This window comes from Curcuma longa, chromosome 12 (genome assembly GCF_044706935.1).
Source record: "Curcuma longa cultivar G26 ecotype Majalengka, Jawa Barat chromosome 12, ITB_CL_G26_1.1, whole genome shotgun sequence".
Taxonomy (NCBI): Eukaryota; Viridiplantae; Streptophyta; class Magnoliopsida; order Zingiberales; family Zingiberaceae; genus Curcuma; species Curcuma longa.
In genome coordinates this window covers 7,927,854-7,949,215 of record NC_133872.1, presented here as the reverse complement: position 1 = coordinate 7,949,215, position 21,362 = coordinate 7,927,854, and the positions used below count along the sequence as shown (strand labels likewise).

The window sequence follows — 21,362 nt, the reverse complement described above, 5'->3', positions numbered from 1 at the left end:
ACCGAGGGGCAAAAAGTCCTAGTTGTGGCTAGGTGGGAAGTCCTAGTAGGTTGGGTGGACCGAGGGGCAAAAAGTTCTAGTTGCGACTAGGTGGAAAGTCCTAGTAGGTCGGGTGGACCGAGGGGCAAAAAATCCTAGTTGCGACTAGGTGGAAAGTCCTAGTAGGTCGGGTGGACCGAGGGGCAAAAAATCCTAGTTGCGGCTAGGTGGGAAGTCCTAGTAAGTCGGGTGGACCGAGGGACAAAAAGTCTTGGTGGGTCAAGGATTCAGACATCAAAAAACGACGTTGAGGGAGGTCTGTGGTCCTTTGTTTGAGGAGGGGATTGTTGGGTTGCAAGGGTGCAAACATAGTCCCACATCTAAAGCACATAGAAAAGATCATGAGGTTAAAATGATGAAAAGTATTTTCATTAGTATGAGGTCTTTTGGGGAGAGTCCAAGAACAAAGTCATGAGGGCTCAAAGTAGACAATATCATACCATTTTGGAGATATTTTGATTCCATCAGTTTTAACAAAATTGACTAATAAACCCATATTTTGGGTATCTCGACGAAATCATGTGACTATATATACTCTCTCACATGCAATCTACTTTTATTTTCTGATTTACTCTTTTACGAAATCAACATATAACTTTTTACTATGATTCAATTTTTTTATTTAATTTTTTTGATGTCATAAATCTTTTTGAAAATTTTACATATATGGAGATATCTTTATCATTTACCTCTGTAAAGGTGGAATCCGTTATCCAGCGGTCTCACATGATGTATCCCACAACTATATTATGTGAGAAGGTAAATTGAAAAATTGCAGTTCACCATGACGAAGGAGGGCATTGTATCAAATTTAAATTCTTATCCACTTTTATAATTCTGTTATATCGTAATCAACTTAATTATGTTTCGGAGGTATCTTTATCATTGACACCCTTCTACTTAATTTCATGCACGTGTCAATGTGCATGGCTTTCTTCGTCCCATGCAAATGCATTAATTTATTTGCAATAGCTCCAACACCTCCATTAAATGCAACAGCCCAAAACGTTAATCAGTAGAGTAGAGAGAATCATGTTCCTTATTCGCTAATTAAATAATTACCATATCCCCAAACTCATCGCCTCCATTTCAAAGATAAAGCAAAACGGCACCCTCATTATTAAAATTATCAAAAATACCTTATTTATTTATGAAGTAACTACTATAACATATTAAAATAAACTAATTCAATTTGTCGAAGTGTTTTTATTAATATGCTACTGAATAATCTGTTATTTTATTTTTGATATCAACAATTAAAACGGTTCTTCTCCTAGCTACTTTATCTATTGAATTTTATGGTCATGAATTCGAGTGATATGAATAACCTCTTATAATATAAGATAAAACGGTACATAATAGACTTTTTCTTCTTTTTTTTAACTTGATCAAAAAATATTATATTTATAACACTTTGGTATGATAATTTTTTTATTAATATAATCGAAATCACTTTAAAAGTTTTGGAGTAGTCAATAATTTTATAGTAATTTTGATTTTTTAAAATAATTTTGATAAAATATATATAATATTGGTAAAATTGGTGAAGAGTTTTTTTATAAAAAAGTATTTTATATATAATATTTTTATCAAGTTAAATTGAAATATGAGTATTTTTTAATACGACAAATTTGATGGAATATCTTTTATTTAAAAAAAATAAATAAATAATGCAGATGAAGTTATCTCCAAATTATTATTGATATATATGTCTCTTTTATCCACTTGCACCTTTTAAATAGTTAGCCACTCTTTGTGCTTGAGCTTCAAACACCAACCAAATCGGCTAGCCGGTGGCACTCAAGATGAACGATAGGAATATGGAAGTCGAAGTCCAAGTCAGGTTGCCGCCACTGGCGAAGAACTCCGGTGCCTCGGGGCCATGCTACGACTCCATCACCGGCGAGGAGATGGATTCGCGATGTGCTAGCTAGAGTTTGCCATGGAGGACACCAACAGGGTGACCTTCTCCCTCAAAGTAGGCTTGGCTTGCCTCCTCGTATCGTTGCTCATTCTAGTCAGGCATCCCTATCGAGTCTTTGGCACCAACATGATTTGGGCCTTAATCACCGTGGCCATCATGTTTGAGTACACCGTAGGTGAGTTAACTTAGGTCTGTCTGACCGATCGAGACTTAAAATCTTTCTATTACTTTATTAAATTTCTTTCAGGGGCTACGTTCAATCGAGGATTCAATAGAGCACTCGGGAGCTTATTTGCCGGAATCTTCGCAGTGGTGTTCATGCAAATCGCTGCGTCTAGCGGCAGCACCGTGGCGCCTTATATCATCGGTTTCAGTATCTTTCTCATCGGTAAGGTTCATGAATCGAAAATACAAATAGTTTTTATCACTCATCTTATCGATTCGAAATGAAATTTGAACTCAACTTCGGTTCAAATTATTGTTTTTGTTTAAATCTTATACACAACTCAAATTCGAGTTAGGTTTAAGTTATTCAAACTTAATTGAACAACAACTTGACATGATTCAAATTCGAGTTAGATTTAAGTTATTCAAACTTTAATTTAAACATAGAAAAACTTTTCGTACTAGTGGTGTTCGTATACTCTTCTATTTTGAGTTCCTCAGGAGCTATCACATCTTTCATGAAGCTATGGCCGTCCTTGATTCCTTACGAATACGGCCTTAGGGTAATCCTATTCACATACTGTTTGATCATCGCCACCGGGTACCGCGTGGGAGATCCATTGAGGACCGCGGTCGATCGGTTGTACTCGATCGCGATCGGCGGTGCGGTTGCCGTCCTCGTGAACGTTCTCATTTTCCCGATATGGGCAGGTGAGCAGCTGCACAACGAGCTCATCGAGCACTTCAATTTGGTGGCCGACTCTCTCGAAGGTTAGTTTTTGCGCCTTAACCCCCAATTTCACTACATTTGCCCAAATTGATTGGCTGACTCCTCCCCCTGTCTTTCATTGTTTGAAGAATGTGTGGAAAAATACTTGAATTGCGACCGAACCGAGCCGCGCGACGACGACTTCCACGACGAGCCAGCTGCGTATCGCAAGTGTCGAGCTATTTTAACATCTTCATCCAACCTCAATTCCTTGGTACGATCGACACCGACCGATGTTCATCGATTGGTCTCTTGATTTCATTTGTGTATACTTGTTTGTTAGCCTGAGAGTTGAAATAGACTCACTATATAAACTAAACTAAACTGCTACACATGTAGGCGAATTCAGCTAAATGGGAGCCACCACACGGTGGATTCGCCCATTTCGCGTATCCATGGAAAGAGTACGTCAGCGTGGGGGCTGTGCTACGTCACTGTGCCTATGAAGTCATGGCCATGCATGGATGTTTACATTCACAAACACAAGTAAGAAAGAATATCCTAATTATTAAAATCATTTTTTAAATATTATCTTTATTATGGTATTAATTAAAATATTTTTATTTCAATAATATTATATTATTATGGTATAATTACAGAGTAGTTACTTGTTTACACGCTCTACAACCATAAATTTCAAACTAAATTAATTTGCAATCAAAAAATATTTTATTTATATATAATTATTAATTTAATTAAAATTTATTTAATCAATATATACTATATAATTAATTTAATTAAAATTTATTTAATCACTATAACGGCTAGTATAATATCATCAAATGGACCAGACTAACAGTATTAGGATAACTTTGTTTTCAGGATATTATTGAGTTGGTTAGTACATGATAGATAGACTTGTTAAAGTGGACAATGATTGAATCTCGATGAAGTTGAGATAATGCTTTTTCTGTAGTGGTCAACTATAGCTTTCCAATTTACCTCTTCAAAGATGATCGTGAGATCACTTGAGATGACATATTCGACCTTTTATAGAAGAAGAAATGATAACTTTGACTGTGATTTTAATTAAATTTAAATAATTTTTAGTAAGTTGATAAAAAAAATTAAGATAAAAATATTTTATATATAGATTTATTTCTATGTATTATGGTTACTACTATGGTAATAAAAATATCTATATTTAGCGATTGATAATTCCATTGCTTAATCTTATATAGTGATCTATTTGTGATGGAAAAAATAAAATCTTAAATTTTTTATTGCAATCCCATTTAGTGATTAATTTACGATAAAAATTTAATTCTATCGCTAAAATTTAAATAGGTCCAAATGTAATATTAATTTTTAGTGTAAATCAGTGTTGTAATAATGATATTTTTAAGATGAAAATTATATTAAATGTTATTTTTAACTTTTGTTATATATATATATATATATTCTTTTTATTTCATTTTGCTTCATAATATATATATATTTTTTATTTATATTTTTTTTTTTTGCAGGCTTCTTATGGTCGACGGTGTGCGTTCCAGGCTGACATCGTCGACGCGGCCGCCCAAGCCGCCGAGCTCCTCCGCAGCTTGAGCCGAGACATCTTCGACATGACGCATCGCCTCCACTCCGCCCCTCTCGATCGCGTCCGCAGCTCCGCCGAGCGCCTGCAGCGCTCCATCGACCTCCAGTCCTTCCTCCTCGCTGCTGCTTCCTCCGGCGGCGACGATTCGACGAAAGTGGTTGCGGCGGCGGAGCGCCGCAGGCGGCGACTCCGGTCGTGGCCCTCGATCGAGCAGCAGGTGGAAGACGAAGGCGTCGAGTTGATGAAGAGGCGCGCGTGCGGGTGCGGCGCTGTGGCGGCGCTGTCTCTGGCGACTTTTGCGTCGTTGCTCGTGGAGTTCGTTGCCCGGCTGGATCGGTTGGTGGAGTCGGTTGACCGGCTCGGCAGGTTGGCCAAGTTCAAGCGAGAGAGTGCGAGATGAGTGCATGTCAAGGTAATTGTAGTTGAAGCAAACAATAATATGTTTATGAATAGGAGTGCAAACAAATCTCCGAAGCCACGATAGGACATTTAAATTGTCACTTAAACACATGCGGTTCGATTCCCAATCGTATTTTCCTTTAAATGGGGAGCACAATCAAAGGATGCTGGACGTCTAGGCTGGCCATTGCGTGCACTTCCTAATTTACCTTGGTTGCCAGTGGAAAACTTCCGTAGGACCGGACCGGTCACCTCAGAGATAGTCAATGGGACTAACTGGGATTTATCATGAATAAGAGTGCAAATAAATTGAATATGTTTATGAATTTTTCAAACCTATTTGAAAAATATTTAATTCATATTTAAAATTATTGAATTTAAATAGTTTGTTGATGGGGCATCCCGACCCATTAGATATAGATTGTTGGTGGGGTAATAGTCAACTGCGACTTGTTGACAGTTGTATGATACAAAATATTTTTAATTTATATATAACTTTTGGACACAAGTCAAAAGGGTGTTTTTTTATAGCTATGATTTTGATTTTTTTATAGCTACAATATAAAAAAAATTAAGATTAAAATTATTCAAAAGAATTAAATAATATTTTTAGCCTAAAATTTGACATTACGGGGTTCACTTGGTAATTAACTGTAAATCTCTGAATAAGTTTGGATTTGATATATTATGTCTTTCATAATTCAATCTGAGGTAAAAGTTATAATCTATTAAAATTTAAAATTTAACGTTCATGTTGTAGCAGTTACGAAATTGTTTAAAAATTTACAAGAATATATAATTATATCGTGAATATTAAATTTTAAATATTGGGAGATCATAATTTTTAACTTAGATTAAATTATAAAATACATAATATATTAAATAAAGTTTTTAGACATTAAAAAAATATAGATTTAAATCCTTTAAATAATTAGGTTTTAATTTAATTTTTTTATTATAAAATTTTGAAATCATAATTATTGATAATTTTTTAAATATTATAATAATTATAAAATCATAATGCTTATTATAATTAAATGATTGAGTGTTAATGAACAATGTAATAATTGTTATAAATAAGAGAGATAATAATCAAAAGAATCATCTCACATGCAAATTTTTTTATTTTTAATTATTAACATTAGGGTGTTATAACGAGGAAGAGATAAAAGCATTCACAATGTATCGGTGTTATAACACCTCCAACTTATTAAAAAGTTTCCCACCGACACCAGATGCTAACAATATCCTTTGATTGCGTTCCTTATTTGGATTAACATTCATTAATAAATATATTTTAAAAATAAAAAATAAAAAATAAAAAAATCGAATAAAAAAAATACATCTTAAGTCATAGCACTTGAACACGTTCAGTATTGAATGCATTAATTTAACACCCTATATTGGCGTTGCACCATTGCCCCGGGGATAAATTGTTATTATATAATGAAGAATAACGGTGTAATTTTATAGGGATAAATTATCTTTTTTGATAAAAAAAAATCAATATAGCTCGCTTTTGACCATAACCTTTTAGCATGGGCTGGTATTTATATTCGGCTAGTCTTTCTCGATGCTCCAGTAGCCCTCCTCTTCGTCTTCTCCATCCTCCGAATCCCTACCACCGAACGCAGCGCCACCGCCGGCGGATTCTTCTCTCCTCCTCCTCCGCCGGTGGTCTACTGCCGGTTCCAGCCCAACTCGATGCAACCTTTCAGCACTCTTCTCCTCCGCCAGGAGCTCCTCTTGCTCCCTGGAAGCCAAGCCTTTGCGGGCTCACGATCTGGTTCAAGGCGCCTCACTCGACCTTTCGACTTCCCCAGGTGCACGCTTCATTCCGGAAGTCCGGAGTCGGAGGAACAATCTGGGGCTTGGTCTTCATCCGGTGAAGCTGAGGATACGGTTGCCGCATACTTTGATCCCCCGGTTGTAGAAGAGAGCGAAAGCTTCAGGGTCGGGAAGCCTTTCTCGAAGAAGAAAGGTCGCGGGAGTTGGGATTGCCCGAGGGAGAGAAGCTGAGAAAAAGGAAGCTAATATCGGACCCTACGCGGTTGTGAAGAGGAAGTCGGGGAAGACGAGGATTTCTTGGGTCTGCGATAACTGTGGAGAGGGCTTTGGACAGTGGTGGGGAAGTTGCCCATCCTGCCACACTCTGGCCTCGGTTAAGAAGTTTGTGGAGTCTGAGGTGAGTACGTCAAGGGGGTCTGAGATTTCTGAAGCCGTAGTTAGGTCGTGGTTCCCTCAGCAGTCAAGAACGTCGGTCCCCCTGAGTTTGGCAGAAGTCAGCGCGAGCAGAAACCAGTCTGAATGGAGAATTCCACTGTGAGTCTGTCTTATTTTCATAGATCTGCAATGCAATCACTGCAGTTTTTTCCCCTGTTGGTGTAGTGACTGAAAATTTGGAGTTTACTTCTCGTTAATGCGGTAAACACCACGTATGAAGAGGTTTTAAGTGAGATGTATAATATTTCAGGGGTAATATCTATTTAGCACTCAACGAGGATAATAGAAGTAGTTTAGATGGAATGAATTTGCTTGTTGAATCAAATAAATTATATGCAGCTATTTTATTGCTGTCATTGATGTAATGGGCTTGATTTCACTGGGGTGAACCGCCAGTACCACTGATTTTCCTCAATAACTTGTTAGTTATATGGCATAGGATTTCTCAATGGCACTATCCAGGAAGGCTGGAATGAAGTTTAAAATTCCCGAGACCACCTTGAACGTGTCTACTGAAAAACTACAAGATAGCTTCATTCCATTGGGGCATCGTCTTCTTTTAATGTATGAATTGTCTAGTTTTAACTCTCTTCGTCATGGAATTATGTAGGAGTCAATTTATATGGTCTCTAAGAGATTTTTAGCAGGGATCAAAATTAAAAGTGATTTTCCATGGTGCAACTTTAACTGCAGCTGGACCTATCATCTATTCTATGTCATGCAACAAGTGACATGTTTGACACCATATATTGCTATTAAATTAATCTTATTGATGGTTTAGCTATGAAGATTTTACTTTACTTTCATAGCTATTGCTGTTACAAGTACTCTGTTTACAGTTGTCTGTGAGATTATCATCTTGTTATAAAGATACTTAAATGTCTGCAAAAATGAAAAGAGGACTTAGAATGCCTATAATGTCTGCAAAAATGAAAAGAGGACTTAGAATGCCTATCTTCTCTCCAGTGTGTTTTTACTCTAGGCCGAGTTACTTTCGCTCCAAGTAAACTAACTGTTGATGTTTATCAGTCCATTTTCTTTTCATACATCATTCGACATTTCTGCTTATCCTTATTCATTACTGTGACATTTCTTCTACTTCACTTTATTGTAGTTGGGTTTGCTTTTACATATACAAACTTATTTTCCTCTTTCTTAAAGAGTTAGAGGTGAGTGTTATAACAAGGCAATCCAATTCTGATCAATTCTAGTCTGATCACTAATAAAGCAACTCTTGGTTAGGTTAAGTCGGTTTAATAAAAAAACAAAAATGAAGGTGACATTACTTTATTTTCTACTAGTTGCAACTATGTAAAGTACTAGCAACTGAAAAAACAAAGCTGGATATGCAGTCATGTTCATGCTTATATGAAATGTACGTTTAAATATCTATCATCTATGTAGAACATATTCAGGTTGTACAACTATGTACTGAATAAAAGGTAAATTCCATGCTGTTGTAGAATGTATTCAGGTTGCATTTGCATATTAAAATAGACTCATCTATGCTTGTACAACTGTTCATTAAATTGAAGAAAGTTCATGGAAATAATTTTCTTACTCTGAAATTAATGGTTCTATCACAATGAAGAAATAAGATATGGAAATGAAAAAAAAAATCTTTCTGAATATTGATGTGCATTTACTTTCTAGTTCGGGACATTTTGGACAGGAGGTCTCTAGGGTACTTGGTGGTGGTATTGTGCCAGGTATGTAAATTTCAGTCTACCCTTGTTTCTCTTGAATTCAAGATAAGGTTCTTTCTGCTTTAGGAAAATTCGAAATATATAAATTTGATAAGAAGTAGGTTATTTCTTCTACATGAACAGCATTCACTTTATGATTCTGTAACACTATCTGAAGTTGTTTAAGTTAATTTCATCCATATGCATGTTTCTTTTTTTAGACATGTTGATGCTTTCAGCCATTATTTTGTAGAATTCATTTTCTAGTCAATTTTATTCCCTATTGTGGAATTGCATTTCACGCGATTGATTTTACCTTGAATATTTATTCGGAGTATGTTGCACATAAGGAAAACAACACTTAACAAGCATAATGGAAGTTAAGAGATATTGATAGACAATGAGTTCTCTGACTCTGAACTCTTTAGTGATCATCATTTTTTCCTACTTCCTTTGATAAGAATCAGAAGAAAATTAGCAGTGATGGGAAATGAAACGAAGGACATGAATTGTTGATGCAATTAGTCAACATATAGCAAGATCAAATTAAGGTTGATTGCAGAGATTGTTATCCATTGTCTTAAAGCCATAGTTTATTTATGCTTTTTGTTGTGCAGGCTCCTTAATTCTAATTGGTGGTGACCCTGGTGTTGGCAAGAGTACACTGCTATTGCAGGTTTGAACTGTATTACTTTTTAAGCCTGTCTCTTTGCTTTCTGTCTACTAATTATGTAGATTGTAGACCTACAGAAAATTGCTACTATGCATATATTTTTAAAATAGCTTTGTCCATTCATTTTTGGTTTATGTCTGATACAAAAAATTTGTTTGTGACTATGAAGATTGCCTCTATTTTAGCTCAAGGATTCAATCACAATGGGCCTGCTCCAGTTGTATACGTATCTGGTGAGGAGGTATGTATCAGTTAACTGTTTACTCTAAGGTCATACTTATTCTTGTGGCAATTTAGGGTATTCATGTTCTCGTTTTTGTGTTTTATTTACAACCTTTCTTGTAACCTTTGAAACGTTTCTTTGAATCTTATAGTGTGACTTGGACTCCTGTCATGACCAAATTATCTGATGCTTCAAGATATATAAGCAGGGAACACAGTTGACACATATCTACAAAAGTATGGTCCCACAAAGTTGTGGTGGTACTTGTGATGGGTTAATTTACCATTTAGGAAATATGTGCTTTAACTAAGGCAAAAGTCCAAACTTAAATTCTTGGCAAGCCAATATTTTCTTATATTTATACTTGCAAATTCATCAATGAGAAATCATCTTAAAGACCTGTTGACGTAACTTTGAACATTGTTTTTAAGATGCTAACTGGCAATTTGTTCTCAGAAATATTGGCCTTGTATAGGAAAATATTGTTGATATATTGCATTTTAGATAGGGAGGAGACTGGAAGATAGGGAAGTGGTTGCTTAATGGAGAGCCAAGCACATGAAGTTGTGTATTAGATTTGTCAGAGGCCCACATTACTTCTGCTTCCACGATGTGTAGGCTGTGATTGTGTTTCTAACAATTGATACTGGACAAATGTTATCTGAGAGCATTGTTTTCTATTAGTAATCAGGCATCTGGGTGTGAAGGCACCTTATGCCACTTATCTTGACAATCTAACCGTGTAACAAATACAGTTAAAAACTTAAAAATCCTTGTTCATTAAGTGTGTGCCATTGTTTTATGTCGATATCATGGCATAATGCAACAGTCTACCTTTTTTCCCAGCTTGAGACTGTCAGTGATCATACTATAATCTCAACATCATGCCCCAAAATTTGTAAGAGCCCTTGAATTTTATGATTAGATGCTATCTTAATCATCATTCACAGGGAGCTCTTTTTCTTAATAAGAATACTTTGGTAGGAAGTTTTTTAAGATAAATATTATGAGATTCAGAAAAAAAATATGATTGGTGGATTCATGAATTGAGAAAACTATCACACTTCATTCTTGTGATGTTTTATCCTTTACCCTTGTCCTATTGTTTTTACCTCTGCTTTCTTGTTAATTACTGGTTTGTTTTTTCAATTATTTGTGCTGACTAATATAGCATTTTCTAATTTTTTTCATATGCTTTGAAGCTGATTATAAAATTCTTACCTATGAACTTGATTTTTGTTTTATAACTCAATGTTCTTACTTCGCAGAGCATTGAACAAATAGGAAACAGGGCAGACAGAATGAGTATCACAACAAAGGACCTTTTCTTGTATTCAAGTACCGATATTGAGGTGTTTTGTATCTATGTCACCTTTTCTTACTACCAAAGAAGTTTATTTCAATCATGTTGTCCAGATAGCTGCTGTTATGATTGAGTTGTTTGTATTTGGATAATTATAAATCAAGAAAGACATGCTATGTATGAAACCCAAATTCAAAGATGACCAAAAAAGAATGAACTTTCCTGAATGCCACATACATTTTCATATGATGCTCACTATTTCTGAGCCGTTTATCACCTGAAGTAACAGTGACTTTAGAACATTTTATCCAATATGTTTATTTATGCTAATTCAAGCTGACTTTTTAGTTTGCCAAACTTAATGAATGTTATATTTGTTGCTAAACTATGTTAATTAGGTGTCCTTGTGGAACATTACACATTGCTACCAATGTTTTTTTATATAGAGGGGTTCCATTTAATAAAAATCCTACATATTATTTCCTCATCGACGTGTTAATGGAGGTGGCATGTTATAATATTTAAAGCAATATATTTTGAGTTTTTCATGGTATTGAATGCACAATTTTAGCTGCTTTGAGTTTATCAAGGAAAATGTGCTTCCTAGACATAGATGTAAACAATGATTGACGCTTGTTTTTGTTTTATTTTTCTAGACTTAAGGATTTCATTCTTCCACTTCTCAATTAAAATATATTTTTTTTCAATTCTTTGATTCTCTATTGTAATCAAGTGACCTAGAACAACCCAATCTCTCAAGGGTGGTGAGTGATTGTCCAGACAATGAGCTTGGGCGAGCAACTCTTGGTAGAATCATAGGATGTTGGAGGCAGGAAGCAATCAAATATATTGGAAAAACTACCTAGCATAATGAACTAAGTAGGAGTCCCGACGAGGCAACTTTCACAATGGGGTCACCTCTAGAGAAGTTCTTCACTTTGGAGCCAATTTACTTCATTAGACAAAACCACGAGATCAATAGTATAGTAGGATATTGGTAAAGTGGATAATACCTTGATATTATCGAGTATATGGTGTTTCACAATTTGGTATTAAAGCCAGGTTGTATTTAATCTTTTTGTTGGATCATTAATATAACATACTATTAATGTAATTTTACCATCATTAGACTATATTCTCTCGTAGATTGTGGATATGAACCTGATTGCCATACCATAGTTCTTGAAACGCTGTATATTTGTTTGTAAAATTCATGCCATGGAAAGAGGATCATATTAACTTGTTTTTACAATACATTAGTAGTTGTTTGATGATCTACTGGTATAAACAGTAAATTACTTCAACTGCAGGACATCCTGGACAAAATTCAAACATTGTCCCCACGTGCTCTTGTTGTTGATTCCATTCAGACTGTTTATTTGAAAGGAGTTACTGGTAGTGCTGGAAATATCATGCAGGTTTGTTCTCATAGAACTACAAGAAATTTCCCCATCTCACTTGTTTAAGTCAGAAAATACTGGTTATGGCATATATATAATACTTGAGAAAATCTATTTCAGTGGTAGCTGTACAATAGAGTTGCCTTGTTAACGTGTGCTTTTATGTGCCTATGCTCTGTTTTGATTGTGCATCTATTTGAAAATAACTTTAGAAGTATGTATGCTTTCTCTAAGTTTACAACAGTTTATATTTTATTTTTTCACATGGATACCCTTTTTTTTGTAGCAAACTTTGCTTTCCCTATCTTTCGTTGATGTGAAACATAGTTGAATATGTTTTCATCTCCACTTTTTCCCCCTATGTAGCTAATTTTGCTTTTCTCTACTTGAAACAGGTTAAGGAGTGTACATCTGCATTGCTCCGATTTGCTAAGCAGACTAATATCCCCATTCTTTTTGTAAGCTAACCTTCTCTAAAACTGCTATTTGAATTTGATGCTCACTTCACATGGATTGGTGCAGCAACCCACCATTAGTATGATAATGCAGCTTATAAAGTACTTCTATATAAATTATCCAGAGCACATGGGCAATTAATAATCATGTGATATGTACCTGCCGCTAATCCCATCAGAACAGTTCTATTTTTGTCTTCACATTTGATTTGGCAGATCTGCCCATAAGAATTTCTTTTGGTAAAATCTTATGAATACTTTGTTTGAACAATAATTCAGAAGTCTTAGAATTCTTTGTTTGTTTCAGACTGGGCATGTGACAAAATCAGGAGATATTGCTGGGCCTCGAATGTTGGAGCACATAGTGGATGGTGTTTTCTATATGGAGGTTTGTATCATATACTCTAGCACCCAACCATCTTGTGTTTTGTCTTCGGTCTTATTGGATCTTTTCGAAACTAAGATACTGTGTTTTTTTGTTTATAATAAAGTTAATTTTGCAGAAACACCCAATACTGAATAAACATCATTTGCAACTATTTTAATAACCAAAATAAGGAAATAGTATAATAGTCTGGGATTTGTATGTAATAGTGTTATGTGAATAATACGAGCAAGGGGGAATGAGAACCCTAAGCTATTCTTTTTTCACAACATGGTCTCAGTGGCCACTATTGGTCCCTTCATAATTGAGTTAGGCATCCTTCATGCTTTAGTAACAAAGCCTCCTACACATGCATCCTTCCATCCCTTGTAATTTTTCTTGTACCCCCATAAGTACAATGGAATGTGTCCTATATCCAATATACTTACCTGAAGAGTGTTGTTACAGGGTGAGAGGTACTCATGTTATCGGCTACTGCGCTCTGTGAAGAACCGCTTTGGTTCAACTGATGAGGTATCAGATAGTTGAGGTACCAGAGGCATTTTACTTTATTTTGTGTTTACCACTTTGTTTCTCATAGTTCTGAGTAAGTTTCTTAGGCTGAAAAGGTTGTGTTTGCCTCATGAGTTATTTGCTTGTCAAATGCTTGAAAAGGATCTACCGCTAGATCAATGTGACTGGTGTGTTTTGATTAATTTGGTAACCTGTATTTGATTACCTTGGTTTCAAAGAGCCTATATTATAATTAATATCTTCAATGCACTTGCATTTATAAATGGCTCAACAAGACATTGACCTAGAACTAGTGCCGAGCACTAGCTTTCAAAAGAATACGGTGGATTTAGTATATAAATTTCTCATATGACTACCTATAGAACTGTATCTTCAATCAGCTGTACAGTTTCCATAAGCTAGAGCTTAATTTCGAGTGTGGCCGTTCTGCAAAAAACTTCACTAAATATCATATGGGTATTCTGAGTAGCAGTATTGGAGTGAACTTTTAAGCTTCTTCTATTGCTCTCCCTCTATCTGTTGTAGAACAGCATCCAGGAGTTGCCATCTCCTGTCAACTTTTATCTGTAATCATAGTCATTAGTACTTGATTATTTATGGCTCGATAAGATCACTATTGGAGACCTTTTTTGCTGAAACTTGAATTCGAGTCATCATTTACTATTCTCTGGAGCCAGCAGTTCAAGTGCTATTGGCAGGTTAACAGTTGTTAGTGCTTAACAGGATTTGAACATAACACATCAACCTTGAAAAGTGAAGAGGACATAGACAGACATTGTAAATACAAAAGCATGCATATGAGTACTCAATAACGAGATAGAATATGGATAAGAGAGCTAAATTGAAGTACATTTTTGCTGTTTAATTCTTTCTAAACGTGGTATATTTTTGTTGTTCCAAGTTATATAATATTTTCCTTGTTTTGACCAAATAGGAAGAATTATTGATCTGATTGTGTTGTTTTATATTAATTTGTTGACATGCAAAATTTTGTAGCTCAAAAGGTTATTAATAGACATACGTTTAGATAACTGATCTTGTGGTATATTCATACAATATCAAGCTCTGAAAGGGTTGGATATTAGTAACTAGAAAATCATGACTGATGACACTAAAATTACAGATTTCATGCATCTTTTATTGTTTCAGTGCATTATATGTATCTAAAAGTTATGTTGTTACTAGTTGGTATGGCTAGGCATACTGCTAGATATTGGCTTGGCCATTTTATCCAAAACAGTATTAGCTTTTTGTATACAGTAGACAGAAGTCCTGTCACTTGATGAATCTTAATATGTTTCTGAGTGGTTGTAATTGTTAAAAAGTCAATGCAAATAACTTCTTGGTTTTTGTCAGCTTGGAGTGTTTGAAATGACAGAGTTTGGTTTGCAAGCTGTCTCAAATCCAAGTGAAATATTCCTGAGTGAACACTTCTCTGACTCTGAAGTATTAGCTGGTCTTGCAGTAGCAGTTATCCTTGATGGCTCACGAACTTTCCTGATTGAAATCCAGGTATTTCTGCTTATATGTTCAATTTGTTATTCAGATTTCTTTTATTGAAGCAACCAATAATTGCTTATGGTTTTCTCTTGCATCATTTTGGTACTTGGTGTTCTCAGCAACAGTAGTATTATATCTTGCTAGAGATAAGCATAGGACTGCAGTTTCCAGTTCTCATACCTGGGTAACCTATGGTGCATATCCATGGTTTACTGAGTCCATATTCTGTTTATCATGGCCGCCTAGTGTCAACCCAGTAGTAGCATAAGGTTATGTTTTCTATAAACATTATGTATCTGATATCATATGACTACATAAATTCACGTGCTACCTTGTACCTTGTTACATCAGTTTCCTATATGGCTATATCTACAACTTTTCCTATTAAATTACATGAGTACGCAGCTTGTTGGTATCATTTTGTGGCTGATTGTTTTTGTAGCTTTCTCTGTTATTTCTGTTACCCCCTTTCCCATGCATTCATATTCTGTGAGTTCTGAACAATAGTAAGAGATGCAATCTAGGATTCTAGTTTCCTTTAGGATCTAGGTAGTGGATCCTAATTGTCATTTTCTTTCAAGATGTTGGAAAACAATCATGTGATGCTGCAAGCTGGAAGATATTCTAATCCATCTCACAAGGATATCAAGTGTGCCTATGTGTTGGTCTATTTTAATACCCAACAAAAGCATTTTGCAACCTATTCTTGTTACAACAAGGAATCAAATAGATATTTGCGTGGTTTCATATCTTGTTTGTGCCAGTTGTCATGAATAAAACATTATTCTGTTAGTGCACCAAAATTGAGATGAGGTTAGGTTGAAGAAAATTACTTGTTTAGATTTTATCATTTGGTTACCAACAATGGATTTCTGTATGAGGCGAGCGATTGAGTTCACTTGATCTTTTGAGATTGAAGTGGAGGAAATTTGCAACAACAATTAGGAAGCAATGATCATGCAGACAAGAGCACACTTAAGGAACTCTAGCATTGCTACTTGAACAAACATTAATTAATAGGCAAATCATATGCCTATAATATATAACCTGATTCAGCTGATTTGTACTTGCATAATAGGTAAATCAAAATTTTAGACCTTGCATGTTTATGCTTGGTACTGGTTAGCAGCTGGCTGTACTGAGTGTTGTGTCTCTGTTTGTATGGGTTAAGTAAGAGAATTGCAGTTGTAATGCACAACAAAATCAGAATTGCAAAATATAATTGGTCTGACTGGTATTGACTGGTGTGTGCGCCAGTCTACTACTGGCAAGTGTGTATGTGCATGTGTGCATGAGAGAGAGATGACTGGTCTTGTACTAGTAGTAAGTTATCTATGTTGGTAAATTTGGTATGAGCACTATTCCATGGTAAGAATGCTGAAACTTTAGTGTTTTTGAGTCTTGTATAACAAAACAACATTTGACAACTGTTCCTAACTCGTCTTGGTTATGTGGTTTGAGTATTCTAAATATTATAATAAAGTTACCTTTGTGGCCAGTAGTTTTCTTCATAAGAGGCCAGAATCACTAGCATTGTAGCTGTAGAAATAATCTAAGTAGGAGGACATCATATTGTGTTAGTAATAGAATACAATATGTTGATTTGTTCCTCACACTTGAAAATGTTGTTTCTTTAGTCTTTCTCTAGCATTTGTTTCAGTTATAAATTTCTCCTTCCCCTTCCCTTCTCGGACATGAAAAATATTTCATTTTTAAAAAATTATTTCCAGGCATTGTGTGTTTCTGATTCTTCAGTAAGAAGACATGTCAATGGAATACAAAGTAGCAGAGCTGATATGATAATTTCGGTGAGTAGCACTAATTCCTTGTACAAGTGTAATTTAAGATGCTTTCTTGCTTGTTTGACACTTGAAATTTGCATCTAATAATCTTTATACAAAATGTTTCCTGTCAACCATAAATGAAGTTTCTAGGATTGTGGATATAGACAAACAGTGTTAATTTAATAATATACATAAATATCATTAGATGCCACATAGCTTGCATATTACTAATCTTATAGACTCCTAATGGTAACACCCAAAGACCCGACATTCCTTTTCGCGAGTCTTCTTAGGAGACCCTTAATGATCCTTCACCTAAAGAACCCTTGACAATCTTTCACTAAGTCTTGTCAAGAGTCTACTAACAATAGCCTCCTAAAGAGTCCTCTGATGTTTCTTGACACGAGCCTTCTAAAGAGTCTTCTAATGATCCTTCACTTGAACCTTCTAAAGATTCCTCTGATGATCCTTCACTTGAACCTTCTAAAGAATCCTCTGATGATCCTTCACTTGAACCTTCTATTAGAGAGCCCCTTGTCAACCTTTTGCTTTGCTGCTTAACATTTAGAGCCTCCTTACTATTCTTAATGTGAATCTTCTTAAAGCCCTCCAATAACCATTGCATTTAAGAAACATTCTACACGTTGTTAGGCATGATTCAAGTATTCAATTGCTGCACCATAAATTTTTTAGCTTTAAATTTCTGTAATTCTATTAAAATAATTTCTGTAATTCATTTTAGAAAAGTTATTTTTTGGGTGGAAAAGTTAAGTCGTTGGTTTACAAAGAATTGATCTTCATAAAAGGGTTAGGATCCCATGTTATTGATTATCTTTCAGTTTTAATAATGTTTTTCCTCTTTGGTGAGTGGAGTTGTTTGTGTTTTGTCAGTGTGATTTATTCATGCTGTATCAAATGTTTTTGCTCTTCGGTGAGGTGACTTCATGTTTTGGTGGTATGATTTGTTTATGCTGCAGAGAACAATTCCCTGATAACAATTGTGGCAAGAAATAAGGCTCTAACGAGATTCCAATATTACTGGAAACTTGTCTAATTAGAGCATGCATGGGTAAACAATTCAAGATCTTTGGATGCTTCTCTCCTGTTAATAGGTCATATGTACTATAACTTGTTCAATTAACACCAATCAGCGAAGATGGCCTTTTCCATGGCATTTCAATTATTGTTCCTAAACTATCACCTGATTTCTAAACTAGACAGTTTATTTAGCCTCTGACATACAAAACCTTTTTCTCTGAAGGTTCTAATGAAGCAGGTTGGCCTGAAGCTTCAAGAAAATGTAAGTTTTTTTTTTTTGCCGTTAGTCTTAAAATACTCATTTTCTGTTTCTTGTATGTGTGCCATATGTAACCGCTTTCTAAGTTATGATAGGCTACTATTCTGTTTTCCTATGAATTGGTTTAACTGCTGTTTTTGAACTATGTTATATCTGCTTGAGTATCTGCTGGATCATTTTTTTGATGCAATACTGTTTTCAGGACTTTTGAATCTGAAAGTGAACTTTTACTAGGCCAAACAGTCAGAAAGTTTCTGATTAAATCAGTGTGGAATCAAACTTACTATTATCTATCTTTTGGTACCCTTTCCCTCAAAGGAAAATTCATCACAATGCCTATAATATTGTTGACAGGGAAGGAAAGTCTAACAATTTTCAATTCTTTCCACAGGCCATCTTTCTGAATGTTGTTAGTGGATTTCAGTTGAACGAGACTGCAGGAGACCTGGCGATTGCCGTTGCAATTTGCAGCAGGTATACAAGTATCCGTCTAATGTGAATTTTGGTTTAAACAAGTTAGAAATATAATGCTGAGTTATAGTTGATTTAGAATTCTTCGGTTGGTGCCTGAAATTATTTTTGCATATGTAATATTGGTGAGAGTTGAAGGTTTGTTTTGGTACATTGAACTTCCTGAGTCTGAGAAAAGAAATTTAGCATGTGTAATACCTCTAATCCTTTGTAACCCCGTCAAATGTCAGAATAGAGTTTGTTTACTTGGATGGAAAATGGGATGAATTATAGATAAGATTTTTAAAAACTTTTAATCCTTGCTACTGGTTACAAAACTGAATAGATGAGATCCTTCTAATCCAACATTTTGGTGCCATCAAGATTGGGTGAAAAGTAAATCTGTCACCAAAATACGCGCACCCGTGATTTCTGCAAAATAATACACACTTATAACTCCTTGCAATATGATACATACTTGTGCCTCTAAAATACTTGCTAACCTTGCGAGCACCACACTCACGAACACTAACCTCATCATTGAATTCGTTCACACCGAGTTGATCAAACAAGGTTTGTTGGGTTGTGAAGAGGAACTAAATTGGCCAAATGCATACTAGCAGGTTAGATGGACCAAGCAAGATGCGAGCCACATAGGTATCTGACATATTTTTACCAAGTTTAACAATTATTTGAAGGCCTCATGTCTTTTGCAATATGTTAATTGCTAATCTTGCATTTTAGTCAACTTCTATCTATACCTGGAATGAGCTTATCGACCCGTTTTTCTGACACTATTGGCTGTCACATTATACCATGCAAATCATGTTTTTGTTTCATTCACCAGGGTTATTTCATATATGTTTGTACTGTAATTTTCTTACATGGTGTAACTTCTGTAATCTTTGATCAATCTAACATTTAGTTGAAAGACAACTGAAGGACTTCATTTATTCAGCTTCTTGGAGTTCCCTATCCCTAACAATGTTGCTTTCATTGGAGAGGTTGGGCTAGGCGGTGAGCTTCGTTCTGTAAGTAATATTGGCCCAAATAGTTTCTCCATCGCTGCAAGTTCTTTTATATATTTTTTAAACTAATAATCCATTATTGTAGTATAATTAAAATAATCTAGAATTTACACCATGGTTTTAAATCTCATATTGAGTTGTACGAAACAATTGAAACATATGTTTCGGTAAATTACTGAAACTCGATATCACTCGGCACAAATAATATCTTCTTCCTTTACTTCACTTTTTTTCCCCCTCAACTTCTAATCCATCACCGACATCATGCATTGAAACGTCAATGTGATACCAAAGTCAAGAACTGAAGTTCTAACATGGTTCGAAATTTTGAACTTTAGTTTACTACACCCATATATATCCTCTTACCATCTTTTAGCTACACCATGTAATCTCCAATATCGTCATCTGTAATTTCAGAATAATGAGCTTTGCTTTTCACTCATTTAAATATTTGAGTGTTTTGCCATGATGGCCTATTGTGTTTACTATTGTAGAGCATGATCATTCCTATGGAGATTGATATCCATGATAGGGAATCTGTGTTTTCATTACTACTATTTTCAAATGTTCTTTGAAAACCGACCTTGTTTGCAATTCAACTTTTCCGAAGGTTCCAAGAATTGACAAGAGAGTAATAGCTGTTGCTAAAATGGGTTTCAAGAAGTGCATCGTAGCCAAGACAACTGAGAAATCGATCATGGCGTTGAATCTGGAGATGGAAATATTGGGATGCAAAAACTTGAAAGAAGTTATCAACGCCGTGTTTGTTAGTGTCTAGCAACTGCTGCACCTCACATATGACCTTCAGGCGTTGAATCTCCAGTTTATACAACGCAAATGCAAATTTTATGATCATGTATATCCATCAGTGTGTTGATCTGATCAGTAAGATAATTTTGGGATCGTCTCTGTAAATATATTCGAGTTTCTGATGCACTAACACAGCATTTCGATTACAGAAACTGACAAAGCTGGCAAAGAAATTCCACAAACACTTGTTTCATGCATCAAGCAGTGACTAGAGCTGTAAACAAGTCACAAGGTAATCCAGGTAAATCAAGGTGAATCTAAAATGAATCAAGTTGTTAAAATGATTGTTCAAGTTTAATTTATTTTTTTAATTAATTTGTTTTGACGTTGAGTTTTTAATTTGAGTTTATTTGATTTATTAAAATTTTTATATATTTTTTTAAATTTGTTTGTTTAGTTAGTGAATTTGATAATATATATTTATTTATTCATTTTTATTTATTTACAAATTTGATAGAAATTTTATTAATGAAAATGATTCATTTGTGGATATTATTTATAAATATTCATGAATATTGAATACATCATTATGTTTTTAAATTTTTTTATTTAATTAATTTTATATATATTAAATGAACATAAATAAATTTTTATAAAATTTAATATTAAATTTATTCAAAAACATTCAGCTCATTTACCAGTCTACTGTGATTGATTCAATTATGCAAAATGGTTAAGTGCAAAATTAATCGAGTCAGTTATGGTCGAGTTTAATCTTGTTGAAGGTTGATCTGTTGATTCAAATTGTCAGTTCACTTATATTTTTTAAAAATATTTTTTTATTATTTAAAATTTTC

The 21,362-nt window shown here is 34.8% G+C and overlaps 2 protein-coding genes across 2 annotated transcripts; both read left to right on the top strand.

The window, feature by feature from the left end:
* The first annotated feature begins 1,981 nt into the window (after positions 1 to 1,981).
* LOC141842836 (aluminum-activated malate transporter 9-like) lies at positions 1,982 to 4,837 on the top strand. The gene is made up of 6 exons (XM_074730827.1): positions 1,982 to 2,138; positions 2,211 to 2,351; positions 2,630 to 2,899; positions 2,987 to 3,111; positions 3,237 to 3,383; positions 4,364 to 4,837. The coding sequence occupies exons 1-6, from the start codon at positions 1,982 to 1,984 to the stop codon at positions 4,835 to 4,837; spliced, it is 1,314 nt and encodes a 437-aa protein (XP_074586928.1).
* LOC141842835 (uncharacterized) lies at positions 4,834 to 20,563 on the top strand. The gene is made up of 17 exons (XM_074730826.1): positions 4,834 to 4,849; positions 6,374 to 6,738; positions 6,770 to 7,158; positions 8,713 to 8,768; positions 9,362 to 9,420; positions 9,587 to 9,658; positions 10,909 to 10,992; positions 12,254 to 12,361; positions 12,739 to 12,801; positions 13,106 to 13,186; positions 13,631 to 13,696; positions 15,053 to 15,208; positions 16,927 to 17,004; positions 18,242 to 18,280; positions 18,669 to 18,751; positions 19,686 to 19,758; positions 20,366 to 20,563. Exons 1-17 carry the CDS (start codon positions 4,834 to 4,836, stop codon positions 20,531 to 20,533), a joined length of 1,956 nt encoding a protein of 651 aa, XP_074586927.1. The 3' UTR covers positions 20,534 to 20,563.
* The last annotated feature ends 799 nt before the right edge of the window (positions 20,564 to 21,362 follow it).

Coding starts and splice junctions, on each gene's coding strand:
- LOC141842836 (XM_074730827.1), top strand. CDS start 1,982: ATGGAGGACACCAACAGGGTGACCTTCTCCCTCAAAGTAGGCTTGGCT. Junction 2,352..2,629: donor TTTCAGTATCTTTCTCATCG/GTAAGGTTCATG, acceptor TGAGTTCCTCAG/GAGCTATCACATCTTTCATG. Junction 3,384..4,363: donor GTTTACATTCACAAACACAA/GTAAGAAAGAAT, acceptor TTTTTTTTGCAG/GCTTCTTATGGTCGACGGTG.
- LOC141842835 (XM_074730826.1), top strand. Junction 9,659..10,908: donor TATACGTATCTGGTGAGGAG/GTATGTATCAGT, acceptor CTTACTTCGCAG/AGCATTGAACAAATAGGAAA. Junction 13,697..15,052: donor GCTTTGGTTCAACTGATGAG/GTATCAGATAGT, acceptor GGTTTTTGTCAG/CTTGGAGTGTTTGAAATGAC.